This window comes from Sorghum bicolor, chromosome 10 (assembly GCF_000003195.3).
Source record: "Sorghum bicolor cultivar BTx623 chromosome 10, Sorghum_bicolor_NCBIv3, whole genome shotgun sequence".
Lineage (NCBI taxonomy): Eukaryota > Viridiplantae > Streptophyta > Magnoliopsida > Poales > Poaceae > Sorghum > Sorghum bicolor.
In genome coordinates this window covers 18091647-18111896 of record NC_012879.2, presented here as the reverse complement: position 1 = coordinate 18111896, position 20250 = coordinate 18091647, and the positions used below count along the sequence as shown (strand labels likewise).

The 20250-nt window shown below is 41.8% G+C and overlaps 1 protein-coding gene across 1 annotated transcript; it reads right to left on the bottom strand.

Moving 5' to 3' along the window:
* LOC8078250 (carboxyl-terminal-processing peptidase 3, chloroplastic) lies at positions 8891-13420 on the bottom strand. The gene is made up of 12 exons (XM_002436908.2): positions 12968-13420; positions 12779-12860; positions 12414-12544; positions 12212-12298; positions 12052-12130; positions 11455-11543; positions 11084-11125; positions 10758-10877; positions 10296-10382; positions 10063-10212; positions 9504-9611; positions 8891-9420 (listed from the first exon to the last, which is right to left on the bottom strand). Exons 1-12 carry the CDS (start codon positions 13310-13312, stop codon positions 9172-9174), a joined length of 1569 nt encoding a protein of 522 aa, XP_002436953.1. The 5' UTR covers positions 13313-13420; the 3' UTR covers positions 8891-9171.

Below are 20250 nucleotides of genomic sequence, written 5' to 3'. Positions count from 1 at the left end.
CCAAGACAGCAGCAACATTGTCTCTACGTAGTCAAAGACGTGGGCCCCAGGCTATCCACAGCACGAGCGCGGACGCCGCTCCTCACGCACGTCCAAACAGCTTCTTCAATGCGAAGTGAGCAGCAGCAGCAACAAACATCTTTTATTATGGTGTGGGCCCCAAGGCTTGCCTTCTCAAACAAGAGAGAACGAGCTGGTGGATAGCTCCAGCCACATGCCCAACACTTCTCCTACAAGCAGGCTTCAAAAAAAAACTTTGGACCCCACAACAAATAAAAGGTCGTGGCTCTCCTTGCTTGCATGCGCAGATGTGGAGACAAAGCCAGGTCACACGCACCAACTCGGCCTCAGCAGAGAATTCTGGCACAGGTTAGATAATTTTCGCTAGAACCTCCTCTGTCCCAAGTGCATGCCGACATGCATACTTGCACTTGCACCACTACTGGCCAACAGAAGCACTTTTTCTCCTTATCTATTTTAAGCTTTTGACTATTTATAATTCGTTGCAACTGCTTGCAAGTAGAGAAATTTCAGCACCATTTTAAGACTTTTTAATTAATTAACTTCACCAAAATATTCCAAAATAAATTGGACATTTAAATTAGCTTTTCACAAATATTTTTGTAGGCTTTCTCATACATCTCACCACGTCACTAAGCGCTAAGTATATGCAAATGAGATTTATACTTAGTGGCACTAGATAATCTTTGCAATTAAAGATTTCCCCTCTTTATAGTATAGTTATCTATCCTAAATCCACTCACACCCACTAAGTGTCTTGAGTGGCAAAATAAAATGGCCCTATTAAAAATACCTTTGCCTTGAGCCCTTTTTGTTTTTCTCTTTCTTCTTTTCCAAGTTGGAGCACTTGAATATCATCTTTTGGTCACCTCCATCACCATGACCATCATCTAGCTCCATCACTTGGTGGGTACCAACTTATCTTTATATTTCACTCATGACAAAGGTTAGCACACATAGGTTTCATCAATTATCCAAAACCAAACTGGGGCTTTCAACTACCAACTGTTAGTTCAACACACACAACACCTTTGGTGACTGAAATGTTACTACTGAAATCTATCAATCTCATATCAGTTGGGCATAAATCCTCTACCTTTTTACCAAGTTTTCTAAATGTCGAATATGGCATTAGATTGACAGCTGCGCCTCCATCAACTAACATCTTAGTCAATGGTTTTCCATCAATGAATCCTTTAAGATATAATGCCTTTAAATGTAAATACTTCTCAGGCTTCTCAAAGGTTGCATTTTCTGCCTGACAAACCCATTGAGCCATAGCCACTTCATTATCATTAGCTATAAACTTAGCAGGCAACATGAAAATATTAGAAACTTTAACTTGTGTCTTACCTTTACCCTTATTAACCGTTTGCTTGACCTGCCAGACTTTACGCCTCTTCTGATATGTAACTCATCATTCCTAAAATGTTGAACTCTTCTTTTTTGGCTACTTATAAGCCCACTTGGACACCGTTGGTTTTCCTACTAGATATACTTCTTATCATTTATTTCCTGATCAGCTATCTCTCCTTTCAGCCGATCATGGATATCTTCTATTTTTATACGCCGACCCACTTCTCCAAAATTTAGTCGCTCATGTACAGGTTGGTGCTTGACTCTTGCCTGACAATATTCCCAATACTGACCACTGCATTCAGGACAGTTATTTAGAGTCAACAATTTCAAGCCTTCATTCCAGCAATGTCAGAAGAAAGGACAATTCCAATGATATTCATTTTTTCCTGAATTCTCCTTCTATCATACATCTCTTGATACCTCCAATAATCCCTCTCTCAACGCATCTGATTCTTTTCTTTTTGCCTTGGCCATTTATTTAACAGGATCCTAACAGTAGGATGCCTGCGTATTTCACCATCCTTAGAGGTTTTAGATTGGTCATATCGACTATTTTGTCAATCTTTCTTCTTCTTAATCTCATGATACTCCGCAGCTGATATTTGCCTTTCAGAATCAACTGCCTTAGTTTCCTTGGCTCTATCAGAAGTAAGTACCTTGAATTTTCCTCTTGGAAAAGAAGATGCAACCATATTTGTTGAAAAGGATGACCTTCTATACCCATACCACCTTTAGTTTTCTCCAACCTAATTCTTCCTTTACTAATGGCTTACTAGATAATATCCCTAAAAACCTTACAATCATTGATATTATGGGTAGTAGAATTATGACACTTGTAGTACCTTTTCTTCTTGAGCTTTTCAGCTAAAGGTACTCCTATGATTTCCTATCAACTTAATCTGCCCCTTCTCCAACAGATAATCAAAGATTTTGTCAGCTTTAGTGATATCAAAGTTGAATTTCTTTCCCTCTTCTTCTATGGATTTATTTTTGGCCCATGGAATATATTCAGAATATCTGCAAACCTAGTCCACAACAACTACTTCATCACTTTCAACCTCTTCATCACTATCATTGACTATTTCTTCAAAAACACCTGAATCAAAATCGTAGCCGACATTGCCCACCTTCTGAGGCTTATTGAAACGTGCATATCTGAACTGTGCTTCCATGCTAGATAATTTTCTCGCCAAAGCAGCCAAATTGGGACAATCAAACCTAATCTTTTCTTTAATAGCTGGCATTAGCCCTCGAATTGCAATACTAACCAACTCAGCTTCTGAAAGTGTTAAAGTATAGCATTGATTCCTGACTTCTTTGAACCTCTAAAGATAATAGAGTCCAGTTTTATTGTTTCCCTGTTTCACATCGACTAAATCTGTAATCCCTTTTCCATGACCCCTAAATCAAAGTACTAATTGAATTTAGTTTCTAGATCCTCCCATCCAACAATAGAGTCATGTGGTAGAGATGCAAACCATGAAAATGCTGGCCCTGATAAAGAAAGAGGAAAGAATCTCACTTTAAATGCAGGCTCATCAGCAACTTCTTCTAGCTAAGCCAAATACTGACTAATATGCTCATAATCGATGTTGAACATGTCCCAGTAAACTTGACAAAATCAGGCAGCCTATATCTTGGTGGTAACACCACTTGATCATACCATGCTGGATATGGTTTCCTATATGAAACTGTCATATTTTTGGGTTTTAGACCGAATTGGCGTTGAACCATATCAGTCACCTGATTCATCAGCTGATCTACTTGAAACTACGTTTCTTGCTGATTCATGTTGTTTGGTTCTAGATAACCAGTATTCTGCCCTCTTAGAGAATTAGGCTGATATCCAGGATTTTTATAAGCATTTAGAGTATAATGCTTAGAAACACAATGATAACTAGGGGGTATTTCTCTAGGTGCTATCCTTCCTTGATATGGTGGAGCATTGAAATCCCTGACAAGTCTTCAGTTCTGAGGAGCAATATTTATAGCCGAATAACCATTGTTATAGTCTATTGTCGACTATTGCACTGACTGTTGAACAATGTCACCTCCATTGAAGCGATGACTTCCAACTAATGATTTCTCATATGCTTGCTCTCCCGATGTTTGCCCGACAAACATCTGTCTAGCTCCATTAGGGATAGAATATGTTGGACCTCTATTTTGTATATTTAGATTAAAAACTTCTTTAATAGTATTAGTGATACCATTCAGAAACATCTCGTTATGATTAGCCAAGGTTGACGTCATGGCTTTGCTGATAGTCTTATACATGACATTATGCTGAATCTGAACACTGGGTCACGTTCTCCTTCCATAATTACTCTTGGAAATAAAGTATTCTGAATCACCTTCCTATCTCTGTTCTTACTAAAAGAGAGCAGACACTTCTCTTGGTATTGGTTGACAGCAGTAACTACCAATTCCTTCATTTGATCAGGAAGCTCATCTAGAGTAACATTTAGCACATTCTTATTATCCATGTCGTTGATCGTGGTCCCACTGGGCATGCCAAAAGATGTGTTGGTGCGAAAAAATTGTTTCTTGCTCAACACACTCGAAGGCTCTCAAAGGGCGTACAGAAGCTAGAGTTCGAGACCTCCTAAGCCTCAAAACACAAGCTTAGTTTGGTGACTTAAATCCATGTCGTTCCAGTCAATTTGACCTGAAATTGACAAGGGAACAAAACACAAATATCAAATTATGGAACCTGTCGGTTGCTGCCAAACAGTTCCAGAATATGTGGCCCATAGTAGTAGTTAACCAAAGGAAATTGACTAAAAAGTCAACTTCTAATGATAATGTAATGATAATGCGTTATGCCATTTGCTGTTCAAATTGGATCACGAGCAAAAATAACTGGATGGACTATTTAGCCGATATGTTATTCGTACATACGAAATAGTTTACGCATGTTTATCCTCTTATTCGTTTAATAAACAATAACTCATTAAAACTGGTCTAAAGGCCTGCATTTTTAACAAATTACTTTTATAAATGTATTAAATTTATATTCACCTGGTCTATAGGTCAACGGGCTTCAATAAATTCAACATAAATTACTAGTTCTTTTAATTTCGTAATCGAATTTACACACATATGCTACTCGTTGGAGCTTAACCGGATCGGCTATTTAGTCGATACGGGGTCCATGAAGCATGGTCAAGATCTATTTACTTCGTCATAATTAAATTTGGTTTTAATTACCAGATTAATTATGATTAAATAAATATCTTGAACACATAACATATAACAATCAAGATAAATAGATTAGTTAACTTAGATAGTTATGGAAGATAAACCAATGCAACTCGATTTGTCAAAGGTCTTGTCGATATCTACTCTTGCTCCTACTCCTAATGTTGGTGACGGGAGCCGGAAAGGTTTTTCATTGAATTGTTGATTTTTTACGAGGAGGTCTCTGATATTTATAGCCCGAAAACCTAGTCATATGTCCTAATATTACACGTACTCAAAAAAGGTAATCCAAGCTCCAATTCCTTCTCGTAACGTAACCCGATACGTCTTCTCACATCCTGCCTTGATTCGACATGCCCTGATGAACTATCTTCATTCAAGCTTATGTTTAATCGATCCACTATTCAACTGCTCCTTTCTATGGGGTGGGCCTATAGGCGAATCTTGTCTCGCCAAAATTTAGGATTAACACCAGTAGCTATTCGACACAATGTCACAGAGAGGGTGAACTCACCATCCTAAAGAAAAAGAGGTAACTCTATGCAAAGCAAGCCAACCAACCAACCAAACATATATTGTAGTCAGGCTAACACACTGCAGACAACCAAACAACTATGAATTGGCTTTGTTGGAGCAGACTAAAACTAACATGACTTAGTTTTGCTAGTAAGACTTGTCTTAAAAATGAACTAAACACACTCGTAGTAATCACCAGAAAGCACCACGCCATGCAGCGTTGTTAATGGCCCTCTAACATTTGTAGAAATCATTTTAAGGAAATAAAGCTATTGTTCTATCATTTATGTCATTTTTTCTGGTATGGCTCCGAGAAATGGAATGTTGGAAATGATGGTCTTTCGGTAGAAAGCATATGAGAATTGGGGAGCAGTGCTAGAGCTAGAGATCAATTTCCACGTACCACTAAGCATCTCCAATAACTTGGAATAATTGACTTGTCAAATTGTGTGATTTAGCAAGTTGCTAAAAGATATAACAAGTGAAATAATATGCCATCTCCAACAACTCTTTATTTTTAACTTGCCAAACAGGGGAAAAGAAAAACAAAGCCCAGCACTGACTGGTACCCTTCCGTACCCTGCATTTTGCATGAAATTAACGAAGCCCACATCTGTAAATTTATGTGTCTTTGACTGTTTTACATATTAGTCCACAAAGTGTAATAAATTTTGGCAAATGCCCTCCGCCTTCGATCTCATGTCGGGACCGAGCAGGGAGGGGCTCCGCCGGCCGATTTCTCACCGGCGGCAAGCCCTCCGGCGGGCGGCTTCCTGCTCAGCGACACCGCCGCAGCTTCTCGCCGGCATCCTCCGACCTCAGCTGGCGTTGGCTACGTCCCGAACCTAGGCGTGACGTAGGATCCCGACGAGAAGATCGGCCCACCCTGGCGCAGCCAGTCCCGCAGGCTGCCGGACTTGGAGATGGAGAAGTCGAACGCCGCCGCCGGCACGCTCAGCTCGCTCAGCTGCCGTGCCCGCGCCCGCCTCTTGGCTCTAACGGCGGCCGCCTTCGACCCGCCGGACCCGCCTGATAGTGATAGCTCTACCACCGCCGGTGCTGCGTCCTCGTCCTCCGGTCCGATGCGGGTGACGGAGCCGGTGACCCGTCCAACGTGGGGCGCCCCCATCAACAACAACAGCTCGCGGTGTCCGCATTCCCCTTCTCACGCGCGATAGCAAGTTCCTCCGCGCGCGGGGACGGTGTTTACGCAGTTGGAAATATACCAAGTGGATTTACCAAGTTGTTGGAGAGGTGTTTTTGTGTTTTTGCCAAAATAATAAGAATATCAAGTGGATTTGAGGAGTTGTTGGAGATACTTATGGAAGATCTGATTGCCTATGTATACTACCTTGGATGGCCAACTAAATTGTCTCAATTCTTCGTAGAGATCTTAGGCCTTGTTTAGTTCACCCCAAAAACCAAAAAACATTTAAGATTTCCTGTCACATCGAATCTTACGCCACATGCATGAAACACTAAATATTAACGAAAATAAAAACTAATTGCGCAGTTTACTTGTAAATCGCGAGATGAATCTTTTGAGTCTAGTTAATCTATGATTGGATAATAATTATCAAAAACAACGAAAATACTATAATAACAAAAATCAAAAAGTTTTCGGAGCTAAACTAGACCTTATTTCGACCTATACTAGGTGGGGTAACCGATTTCTAAGAGCCATTCTAGGGCCTTGTTTAGTTCAAAAAAATTTCTTGAAATCGATACTGTAGCACTTTCGTTTGTATTTGACAAATATTGTCTAATCATTGACTAACTAGGGTCCAAAGATTCGTCTCGTCAATTTCGACCAAAATGTGTAATTAGTTTTTATTTTTGTCTATATTTAATACTACATGCATACGTCTAAAGATTCGATGTGACGGGGAATCTGAAAAATTTTGTAAATTTTTTGGAACTAAACAAGGCCCTAGGTACAAGCATGTTTGTCGTGAGTCCACAAATAATTTCTTTTTTGCATATAAATTATGGGTTCATGGATAAATCCACTTCTATTCTTACCAGCTGAATTGCCGAGACTCTTTGACGAGGTCAAATTGTGTGTGAAGCTTAGGTTCAATTTGTCATTGCGCCTCACACTGTTGTGCCCATAGTTGATATGGAAATTTATACTAAAACTACGTGAAGCTACAAATGAAATAAATTTTCTTTGAGAGCCCAAAGAAAAAGTTTTAAAAGTGTTAGAGGAGCTTATTCTTGGTCAGGACCATTCCCTATATGGGATCTTTTCCAGACCCATTGACCTTTGTAACTGATGAACATGGCTTTTTAAGTGAAAATCCTATAAAACTATAACAGAATACTTTAGTTAATGGAGCATATACACTGAACATGAAACCCAACTTTCCAAACCCTCTTGTTGCACACATAATCAAAATGGCGTTGCGAACGAGATATTGGCGGTCAGATCTGCTCTAGGTATAACTTATACTTGAAGTATTGAATGAAGCATAAAAAATATCACTGAAACTTTGGTCTATTCATATCTATCATACTAAATACTATGCTCAGGCTAAATAGCTAAAATATAAATCTACGTTCTAGGGCTCTTCGCTTGAGCTTATCAGTAAAAATTAGTCTTAATTTTTAGTCATAAAATAATATTTTTTCTCATAACAAATTAACATCAGCATTAGCATCCTCTTAGGGAGATATCTGCCCCAGTAATTCAACAAATCATCATCCTTTTTAATATGTGGACCCCATATATCAGTGCTCTCTTCCTCCCGTATTTTCTCTCACGTCTCGTTTTTTCTCTATCCAACGCGAGTGAGCACCTCAACGCACAAAGTGGGCAAGACTGGACAAGGGCTGGCGCAGGAGCGCGTGTGACGGGTGGCACTGCAAGACAAGTGGTAAAGGGCACGACACGTCGAGCAGCCTGGTGGGTTCTAGTGGTTAGTGAGTGAGGAAGATAGAGGATCGAGAAAAATGTTTTCCCTTTTATCAAGGAATTAGGTGGGGGGGAGGGGGTTTGATTTTCTCAAATTGAGAAAAATAGAAAAAAGATCCACTGAAGCTTGATTTTTTAACTTCAATCGGTTATACAAAAGACTATTGTTTATTCTAAATATAGTAGGAATGCTCTTAGATATTAGTCAATGGAGGATTAGAGCGTGTTTGATACGAGCCTAGATTCCCTGACCAGGCTATAGAGCTGCAAGAGATAGTGTTTGATATATTTGGCACATCTCCTGGCCTAACTCCTAGGCTGTAAAATACCTTCTCTCTCCTCTCTCGATAAACGCTCCTCTTCTCCGTTTTTAAAGAGCCAGACTGAGCTTAAGCTCACGTAGGCGATTTTTGGGCAGACGCAGATAGTAGTTGATACTAGCTAGGCTCCTAAATAGAAATCAAACAAAAAATTATCTAGATTACCTACTTTTCCTAAAATACAATCAAACAAGGGCCTTGGCCCATGACAGCCAGGCCGCCTAGGCTTGGCTCGGCGGCTAGGCTCTCACGAGCTTGCATATCAAACACGCCCTATCTATTCCGCACCAAAACAAATTCGTCTTCCTTCTAGTGCACTATAAAATTTGAACTTCCTTACATGGCACCAAATTGAAATTTTCTTCTGTAAATATAACCGCCGTCTATTTGGGCATTCAAACAAATGGACGGTAGTACCATTTACGAAAAACAATTCAACTCGGTGTTAGATAAAAAAAAAGTTCAAAATTTTTAGTGCCTTAGAAAGAAGATTGATTTGTTTCAGTGCCAAAACTTAATTCTCTCTTAATCGATCCCCTGACCTTCCCTGACCTTTGGATGCTGATGAACCTTAAAGGTTACACAAGAACCAACAAGCCTAATTACAAAAAATTGCATGCTATAGTTCTGAATATGTGATGGCATATGCCAAGAATCAAACCGACACAGGGTCAACTTATATGCATTCCCATGAACCACCGAATAGATAATGCCTAAAATGAAACATGCGAGGATCAGCCTATATATATACACCACTACATATACAGAACTTTAAGCCTCTACGGTAAGCTACCAATCTACTCTACAATGCAACATATAGAGAGCCCAGAAGTAGCACATCTAAGAAGCAGAACCCTTTGTTTGCTCAATTTCCAACGCTTGTTCGGCAACCATGATACATGAATCCATCTCCAAACTTGTGGCCTCGCTGTTTTCTTTTAGCGAAGGCGCTCTTGGCAAAGATAGGACATCAGGGCTGCATTGTATGTCAGGTTGGATTCCTACTTGATCAATTTCATGCAGCGCTGGAGATAGATACTTTGCAACTGTGATAAACAGAGCAGAGCCATCATCCAGCTCAGTCACACTCTGCGCAACAGAACAGGATTGTGAAGCATACCGAAATAAAGCATTTTACAGAAAAGAATAGTATCATGTGAAGTTAGTCTTGCCTGAATTTTTCCTTTACCAAAGGTTCTATGGCCAACCAGAATAGCTCGTCCATTGTCATGTAATGCCCCTGCCAAGATTTCACTTGCACTTGCACTTCCTTCATTGACCTGCGTTAACAAACATAAACACAGAACACACATCAGGTAAATGGAGACAAGGAAAAAAAATAAAAGTAATATCAAAACATTTGTAGTCCAGTAGGAAGTAAAAAAGAAAATCTATACTAATTATGTTTATTCTTGAGAAAAAATGAAAACATAAATCATTTAAAGATCACTATGCAAATAGAATATAATCTTTGGAAGCATTGAAACAACAAACTTCATTGTATGTAGGTAACACAATTTCACTAAGAGTGGTTATAGGCTTAGGCCTTAAAGTATTGTGATATTTCTGAAGACTACAGCATTGTTACAAAAAAACCATTTGTGCTTCGCACGTATAAGTATCGCATACATATTAGACATGGCAGTATAGTATTGTGGTTCTTTTTATCAAGTTTTGTACCCCTATATGATAGAGGAGGAACAGTAAAGGATGCAGGGATGGAAAACTCACAAGCACAACAAGAGGGTCATGCGTTAACGAATGCCCTTGGATCATATTTATTGGTAGCACATTCCCATCACGATCAATAGTGTTGACAAGAGTTTCATCTCCATCCAACCAAATTTGAGCCACATCAAGACCAGCTTTTACTAGACCTCCCTATTAAAAACGACAAGATTAATGTACAAGAAAAATATAGCAATTCAACATCTGAAGGACAACTATGACAAGTATAGACTGACTGGGTTATTCCGTAGATCTAGAATATAAGACTGGACACCCACATCCTCCATCCTTTTCACGGCATTTTCCATTTCAGCTGCTGCAGTCTGGTTTAAAAAAAGGATACAATATGAATGGTCTAAAAAGATAATATGGAAGTATTTCATCAGCATATAATTGAGGATTAAGATAAGAACATATTTGGTTCACAACAAACAAGTTCAGGGTGTTTTCAAACTCAACTTGGTGATGGACAATAAAATAAGATTAATTTCAGTTTTAGAATAACTGGGCCAACAAGGTTGCAAATGGACGCCTCAAATGTTTACACTCCTTCAATATAATCATGCACAAGGAAATTTTTGAAAATTTGAGTTATTAAATCCATACTGAGAAAAATAATCCAACTTTGTTTAATGGTAACTTTATTTTAGGTGCAAACATAAAAGAAAAACCAAAATTCGAACATGTACAGTATTTACCTGAGAAAAGGAAGCTAATCTAACATAACCAGTCTTGCACTCATGGCCATCATCAGACCTATGAGAGATAATTGCAGTTGACACAGGTGAAAGGTTGATAATTTCACGAGACAGCTGGACCTTTGGAAACAAAAGGTAGTGAATGTAATTAGGAACCACTCGATCACTGTCTTAGTAGGAAAATGGTTCTCTTGTGTTAATGCATTTTTCAACAGAGTGGCTATTGCAATTTGATGAGCTCTCTAGGCGCAGATTATACCTTTCAAATTACACATATAAAAATATTAAGATTTTAGAATGGTTTGGTCAGCAAGTTAAGCATTTACCTCCTTTTGCCTTAAACTCCCACCCCTTTCACTGTCAGTTCCCTGGATACATAACTATGCATCAGCAAGTAAGCAAATACAACAACGAGGAACGATCTTTCCACACCTGAGTTGACCAAATTACATAAAGGGAATTCGGGATATGATATGATATAATATAATAGAAGCGTATGCCAGACTATGATTTTTTTAGTTCTATAAACAAAAACCTTGGCTACTTATTATCAGTGTCTGTTTTTTTTTTCTTTTGTTTTTTTACAAGTGTCTGAATGTTGAACTAGTACATCTCAAGTTGAAGTATGCTTCACGACAAGCAAACGAGATTTAACTGAAGCTAAGGATATACTGCGAAGCTTAAGGTAAGGAAATACATCTAACAACTTCACTTTCACTGTTGTTCCTACACGGCCTCTAAGCCTCTGAGCCGCAGCCTCTCCATCCAAACCAGAAACACTTTTGCCTGCAGAAATGAGAAGATATCATCATCAATAATAAACCCCCCACCCTCCTGGGAATGGGCCTGGTTATATACCAACTTACTGCACAATAACAGGGAAAAATAGATAATGAAGCACCATTAGCATGTATCAATCACAGTTTTGGCTCACAAATCTGACAAGCGATTCATAATATTTGTTCAAATCATCGCTCAAACTGTCAAACTATATCTGCAGCTGACTGTTAACCAACGAAAGGGGCAAAATGTAAGAAGTACAAAGTAGATATTACAGCTAATTATCAATTATCCTATCACCTGTAATGAATCCCCACAGTATTAAGCTGCATTTTCATACTTTCTGTATAATTAAATGTTTATAAAAAAAGGATAAAGCTGAAGTCAAAACAGATGCCTCATGGACATGTACTAATACAACACATAAAAACTATGCAAGCATGCTAGATACAAAACTTAATTCGTATGGCTTGTGTAATTACTAAAAAGATGAACAGTACAAAAAAGTAAATACCATCTATCTCAACTAGTTCATCGCCTTCATGGATGCCTGCTCGATCTGCTGGGCCTCCCTGAATGCAGTCCATAACAAGCTGAAACAGATCTGGAATTAGTAATTGGAACACTCCCTTATTACGTCCTCTTTACAAGGGGATGAACAAAAACAAACTTACCAACCGTCCAGAGCTTGGCTCCTTGTTTATGAACACCCCAACCCCTTGCACATTCCCATCACTTCCTATCCTAAAACTCTGGTACTCCTGTATGTGAACAATCATTCACAGACTTGTCAGTTGTCACAACTCATACTAGCTTTGTGCAGGCCAGGTAGCAACAGATGTTCTCACTTGACAATATCAACCCAAGCATGCATACCATGGGGCTGATGATCCTCGTAAATGGATCGCCGAGTGTGGATAGCATCCCACTGATCTTACTGTAGGCAGCATCCGCTGATTTCAGTGGAAATATCTCTACCATGGTTTGCTGCAGTTTTTGATCCCAATCTGCACGCTTGGTAAAATAAGTACATTGAAAAATAACTCATCCTATTTCATTTGTCTTCAAATGGTGAATTGGTGATTTTGGTGTCGCAACAGCTGTGAGCTCCACCGTTTCACTCTTGTTACAAACTTACAATACCAACCAAACACTAGCTCCTATCACTTCACTTCAAAACTAGCAACTGAAAACACTGATTAGACAGAACCATTACGCAAAATTGGGGGTGGTACTTGTACCTTGGTGGTTGAAGGTAGGATCAACAAAGGTCTCACGGATCAGCCCCCACGTCTCAACCAGCGTCTTCTGCACTCTGTTCACCTGCCAACAACAACCCAAACAAACAATCACCATTCACCATGTAAAGTCCGTATCTTTCTTGGAAAACGCGGCGGCACTGGGAACTTGAGGAACCCAACCCAACTCACCTCGCGCGCCTTGGAGACGGGGAACGCGACGGTGAGCGACTCGGCCCGGGCAGGCGGCGCCGGCAGCGGGGACACATCCCCGGAGAACCCGGTCAGTGACACCACGGCCGCGGCGGCGAGCCCCACCGCAGCGTGTCCCAGCGTCCGGCCGCCGTGATCCGGCCCGGAAGCCCGGACTCCCGCCTGCTGCGGCGGCGGAGGCTGCTCTCGGCCCAGGCCCGCGGACAGCACCCGGAGTCTCGCTCTCCCACCAAGAACCGCCGGCCGCGGCAAGGCCTTCCGGACTCGTCCCGGCAGCGGGCGCGGAGCAAGTGTAGCGACGAGGGAGCACTCCACCATTTCCATGGACGCGACGCGGGCGGCGATGGCGAGCTAGCTTGTCCCGAGAGCGCGCGCGGGATACAACCATACAAGTGGGCGCCGGAGATGTCCACGAGAATCTTTTGGCCGTGCGCCGGCTCGTCAGTTGAAGTAGCTGAGCTGGTGGACAGGAGGAGATCCGTGTGGAGGGATCTTCTCGCGCGTCCACGTCGCGGGTTCAGCGTCGCACACGTATCTCCGGTCTGCCGGGTCGAGGCGTTTGGGTGGTGGTGCGCGAGACAACAGATATTGGGTGCTGTTCGTTGGTGGTGGTCTACAGAACTGATGGAGGAGAAATACTCCTGCAGATAAAAAGTGCTTGATCCACTCAAAAAGAAAAAAAAAAAGATAAAAAGCGCATGAGTTTCTCGAAAATATTTATGACTAATATGGGATCGTAGAATTCAAAAACAAAATACAGGAATCAGATTCCCCGAATTAGATTGAACAGGAAGTTACTCCTCTTATCCCAAAATAAATCAACTTCTAGAGTTATTTTAAATTAAATAATTTAAATTTTGACTAAATTTAGAGAAAGGTAACTAACATTTATGATATCAAATTAGTATAAATTAAGTACATAATAAAATATATCTTTATAATATACTTTCTCTTCTATGTGGCATGGTGATATGTGGCTTAGCTCTAGTTCACATTCAAGGAGTTGGATGCTCTTCTTTCAAATCGATAAGGAGGATATGATGTGTGGACTCTAAGGCCCTGTTTAGTTCCCACCAAAATTTTTTTTTGTCCATATCATCGAATCTTTGGACACATACATGGAACATTAAACGTATATAAAAAATAAACTAATTACACAGTTTGATTGAAAAACGTGAGACAAATATTTTAAGCCTAGTTACTCCATGATTAGCCTTAAGTGCTACAGTAACTCACATGTGCTAATGATAGATTAATTATGCTTAATAGATTTGTCTTGTAGTTTTCTGATGAGCTATGTAATTTGTTTTTTTATTAGTTTCTAAAAACCCCTCCGGACATCTTTCCGACACATCCGATGTGACACCCAAAAAATTTTCATCTCCAATCTAAACAGAGCCTAAAGTGTGGATCCAAGTATATATAATAGTTATATGTACTTGCGACTAAAGCAATCTGGTTGTCAGAGCTACAGGAGGCTATGAAGTCTAAGGTCTTGTTTAGATACACCCCAAAATCCAAAACTTTACAAGATTCTCCATCATATCGAATCTTGCGGCACTTGCATGGAACATTAAATATAGATAAAAAAGATAATTAATTGCACAATTTACCTGTAAATCACGATACGAATCTTTTAAGCCTAGTTACTTCATGATTGGACAATGTTTGTCAAATAAAAACGAAAGTGCTACAGTGTTAAAATTCAAAAAAAATTGGATCTAAACAAGGCCTTACATCGTGCATAACATGATTGGCATAAATGAAATAGTAAAACTAGGGCAACAATTTTTCTATGTTACTCAGATAACGACTATGAAGTTGTTTGTCACTGTTGACACCGTTTTTGGACACGTGTCTAGGATGGCAGGATAAGGTGGCAGTACGATGCGGGTTGTCGATGAGGATGGTTGCCGATGAGGGAGAAGTTGAATGTGACAGGCAGTAATATGGTGCCGATGGCTAGATAAGAAAGTCTGCCGATGACTATGGCAAAGGATCTGCCGATGATGCAAAGGAGGAGTCTGGAAGCTGCCGGTCGTTATGTGGAGGAGTTTTGGTTTGTCACGAGGGATAGTTTTGTTATTTCCTTAATTATTTGCATCGTTTTGTATACGGATTCCGTATAATTTGGAATTCGAATTCTAATCGTGTCTGGTTGTAGCTCTTTGAGCAGGGTATAAATATAGACCCTAGGGCCTTGTAATCGAATAAAGAAATCAATCAAACACACGTTTTTACTCATATTCTAGCATCTACTTTTCGACGACTTCGTCATACTTTTTTCTTTTTATTACGAGTTCTTAGGAATTCGTCGACTTAAGCTCGGCGTGTTCTCGAGTTCCGCGTGAGTACCTCTTAGCCGTGACATCCGGGCGCATCGCTGTTGTCAGGACTAAAGTATTCGAGTTATCACCTTTGCCGATAGTAAGGTCAAATCGGCTGGCACGCCTTAACGTTTGAATCGGGTATTAGCCCTTTGTGTTTGCAGATCAGTTTTGCATCAACACATCTTTTGGCACGCCCAGTGGGACCGATTCAAGATCAAGATCAACATGTCGATCTCTGACCTCGATCAAGAGAACGTCATCCCCGTGACGGAGGCCAACCTCAAGGATGAGCAGAAGCAAGCTATTGCCCAAGCCATGGAAGAGTTCAAGCAGCAATGCCTGAGGTCTTTCAGCATAAACAGGAGCGGCGAAGTGGTCCAGAAAGATGCACTGCCGGCACCACGGCAGGTTACCTTTGACGCCAATCCTGGCAAGCTTCAAGATATGGTTGACAATGCCATCAATCGAGCGTTGATTAACCAAGCTGGTGTACTGTCTAATACGGTTTTCAATGCCGTGGCAAGAACTTTCAAGGAAGGACAAATCCCACCAGATTATGTGGGCCCCTCCCATCATCAGCCAACGGCACCAGAGGTCACGGCTCCATCGGCTGCCTCGACGAATGCAAGTGCACAGTCTGCCGTCCCTCCAAGTACATTGGGGACTACTGGTGCACTATCTATGCCGATGGCAACCAACCCACAAATTTCAGTTGGGCAGCATAAACTGACAACAGATATGTTGGCATCGGCAATGTCAGGGTTGACTCTTCCTCCCAACTGGTGGGGTTATGGTATGCCTCCAGAGTTGACGTCGGGAACATCACAAATAACTGACATGAGGGGCAAAACTCCTATGACATCGGCACCTCCCAATGCGCCGGTGAACCAGAGTCCTCGGTATACCACAACTACTACTGCAAGGCCTCACACTGGAAATCCTCAAGATTCAATGTTCCAGATGCCCAACGCATCGGCAGAGTCAATGCTGGTGCAGCAGAGGCCTATGGCCCAGTCTGGGTATGTCAATTCAACGACGGTACCCAATTACCAATCATCGGCAGCACCTATGCCGATGAACGCTAATAATGGATGGCTTGGACAGCAAGCCTTTCCACAATCGCCCCAGCAGAGTTACCAGACTACAGGGTTCCAGCAAGGGCAGGTCTATCCCGGGTTCCAAGGTCAGGGGATTCCCAACCAGCCAATGAATTTTGGACAGCAACTCGGAGGACAGCCAATCGGTGGACAGCAGTTTGGTGGTCCACAGATTGGAGGACAGGTGATCAATACAATGTTCCGTGCAGATCACGTCCCGAACAGACACGTGGAGGTTCGCCACGAAGTGCCAGATCCGCAGCCGCCTCATCGGCAAGATGCCGATGCGTATTGGGCCGATAAGATTGCTGAAGTAATGAGGGAACAATTTGGGATAAAACCCAAAGTCAACACTTATTCTTATCGGACAACGTATCCTCCCGCGTATGATTTGATCCCGCTTCCACATCGGTACAAGGTACCGGATTTTACAAAGTTTTCCGGACAGGACGACACGTCAACCATGGAGCATGTCAACAGGTTCATTATTCAATGTGGAGAGGCTGGTAACAGGGACGAATTGAGGGTTCGTCTATTTTCGTCATCATTGTCTGGATCGGCCTTTACTTGGTTCATATCATTACCTCCCAACTCAATAATTACTTGGGCCGATCTAGAGAAGCAATTCCACAAATACTTCTTCTCGGGGGTTCATGAGAAGAAGATCACCGACTTGGTCAAGTTGAAGCAACGTAATGATGAGTCGGTTGAGGGATTTGTGCAGAGGATACGAGAGGTCAAGAATAAATGCTATAGCCTGGTTCTGGATGATCGGCAGCTAGCCGATTTGGCTTTCCAGGGTTTGTTGCCACATATCAGGGATAAGTATGCCTCTCAGGAGTTTGAAAGTTTAAGTCATTTGGTGCAGAGGATTTCTGATCAAGACATCAAGCCTTTCGAGGCTAAGAGAGCATGGAATAAGAAAGTGTCATTTGTTGATGAAGCAACAAGCTCAGATTCTGATGAAGAACCAGTAATCGGTTTGGCAGAGTGGGTAAAAAACAAGAAGCCGATGTCTTGTCCTTTTGGGCAGAAGGAACCAGAGAAGTTTGCCTTTGACACCGCCAAGGCCGATAGGATATTTGACTTTCTACTTCAGGAAGGTCAGATCAAACTGTCACCTAACCATGTGATCCCATCGGCAGAAGAGTTGAAGAGGATGAGATATTGCAAGTGGCATAATGCAACTTCCCATGACACCAACGAGTGCAAAGTATTCAGACAGCAGCTGCAATCGGCTATAGAGTCAGGGAGAATCAAGTTTGACAGTTCCAAAGCCCAGAAGCCGATGAAGATAGACCAACATACTTTCCCGACAAACATGTTGGATGCTAACGGGAAGGCTAAGGTCTTAACATCGGAGACAGCTGAGAAGAGTGCATCGGTAGATCCTCAGCATCAAGTTACTACTGCCGATGCAAGAAGTAAGGGCTTGGTCCAGGAAGGAACTAGCTCAGGAAGGCTTCCTCGATCTGGTATCGTCATAACTCATAGAAGGCCTCGAGAAAAATGGCAACAACGGGAAGATCGGTATCGGCGCCAGCAGGAAGATTATCGACGGGAAGAAGAAAGACGCCGACAGGAGTGGAATCGGCACAGGGATCATTGGAATTGTCCATTCTTCATCCATTGTTGGGAGGAAAATATCAAGCTTCCTACTGTCAGAGACTGCCCTGAGTGCAACGGTTATGATCGGTACGATAGGACCGATCGGCATTATCATAATGATGAACGGCGATTTAATGGGCCGATCAGAGGAAGGGTGTCAGTTCATGACCGGCTGGGGGGCAGATTTAGTGGGCACAACAGACTTAGTGACCGTGTCCAGTATTTTCCCAGGAACCAAGAAGAGCTCGAGGAAATGGCTGATGCGCGGGTTCCCGATGAATTCATATTTTGCAGGGATGCTAACACGCATCGTATGGAGTCAAGGGAGAACCGACGCCCGACGGCAAGGCAAAGGCCACTTCCTCCATGGTGCCCTGGAGGATTAACCAAGACACAGAAAAGGAGATTGCAACGTGAGAGGCAAGAAGAGCTAAACAAGGGAGAGAACTCTGGAAGTCGGCAGCCGTCAGACACTAAGAGGGAAGGTCCATCGGCAGACGTCAACATGGTCTTCATGTTGCCGATGGAGTTTCTTGCACCAGCCAGTGATGATGAGGTGGAATTTTCTGACTAGATAGCTCAGTTGGCTCTGGATCCGATGACGGCTATCTTTGAGAAACCTGCCGATGACGAGAGGCAGCATCTTAAAGCTCTGTTCCTCAAAGAAAGGGTTGATGGGCAGCCAATGACCAAGATCCTAGTTGATGGTGGAGCTGCTATTAATATTATGCCGTATGCGGTATATCGGAAGCTTGGGAAAGGGGATCAAGATTTGACCAAGACCGATATGATGCTCAAAGACTTTGAAGGAAACGTGTCTCCAGTCAAGGGGGCGATATGCGCAGAGTTGACCATCGGCAGCAAAACCTTGCCAACAACTTTTTTCGTGATCAGCGGAAAAGGTGCTTACAATTTATTATTGGGGAGAGATTGGATTCATGCCAATTGTTGTGTCCCATCTACAATGCATCAGTGCTTGGTTCAGTGGGTAGGTGACAAGATTGAGATTGTCCCAGGAGATTCTTCTTATGTTATTGCATCGGCAGAAGCGGATACTTACGAAAGGACCAGGTGCATTTCAGGAGAAGTTTGGGACAAAGATTTTCTCAAAGTTGCCGACTATGAGATTCCACCGATCCAAGCAGTCGGTTCTGACGACGGTTTTTAATGGATAGATTCGCCGATCATGGAAAATTAGGCCAGGGATTCACATCGGCCGATGATTTGGTAGAAGTAGATATAGGTAGTGGTGATAAGCCTAGGCCTACTTTTATTAGTGCTAAATTAGATCCTGAGAGTAAGCGACAATTAACTAGTTTGTTAAAGGAATATAAAGATTGCTTTGCTTGGGATTATACAGAGATGCCTGGTTTAGACCGATCAATTGTTGAACATCGGTTACCCATCAAGTCTGGATTTCGGCCACATCAGCAACCAGCCCGCCGATGTAATCCTAACATTCTACCTGATATTAAGGCCGAAATCACTAAACTTATTGAAGCTAAGTTTATTCGGCAGTGTCGGTATGCCGAATGGATTTCCAATGTTGTTCCGGTTTACAAGAAGAACGGGAAGCTTCGGGTGTGCATTGATTTCAGGAATCTCAATAAAGCTACGCCGATGGATGGATACCCAATGCCTGTCGCCGATCTACTGGTTGATGCTGCGGCTGGTCATCGGGTCATCAGCTTCATGGATGGTAATGCCGGTTACAATCAAATATTCATGGCGGAGGAGGATATTCCAAAAACCGCATTCAGGTGTCCTGGTCATGTTGGGCTATTTGAATGGATAGTCATGACTTTTGGGTTGAAGAATGCTGGTGCTACTTATCAAAGGGCTATGAATTTTATATTTCATGAGTTCATCGGCAAGCTCGTAGAGATTTATATTGATGATGTGGTGGTTAAATCTGGAGATTTCTCAAAGCATCTTGCCGATTTACAAAAAGTGTTAGAGTGCACAAGGAAGCATGGATTGAAAATGAATCCCAACAAGTGTGCATTTGGTGTATCGGCAGGGCAGTTTCTTGGTTTCATGGTACATCAGAGGGGTATTGAAATTAGTCGAAGATCTATTGAAGCCATCAATAAAATAGTGGCCCCTACCAACAAAACCGAGCTCCAATCCTTGATCGGCAAAGTAAATTTTATCAGGAGATTTATATCGAATTTGTCTGGTAGGATTCGTGCTTTCAGTCCTCTTCTTAAATTGAAAGCCGATCAAG

Coding starts and splice junctions, on each gene's coding strand:
- LOC8078250 (XM_002436908.2), bottom strand. CDS start 13,312: ATGGAAATGGTGGAGTGCTCCCTCGTCGCTACACTTGCTCCGCGCCCG. Junction 12,545..12,778: donor TCCTACCTTCAACCACCAAG/GTACAAGTACCA, acceptor CCAAGCGTGCAG/ATTGGGATCAAAAACTGCAG. Junction 9,612..10,062: donor ATGACCCTCTTGTTGTGCTT/GTGAGTTTTCCA, acceptor TTGTTAACGCAG/GTCAATGAAGGAAGTGCAAG.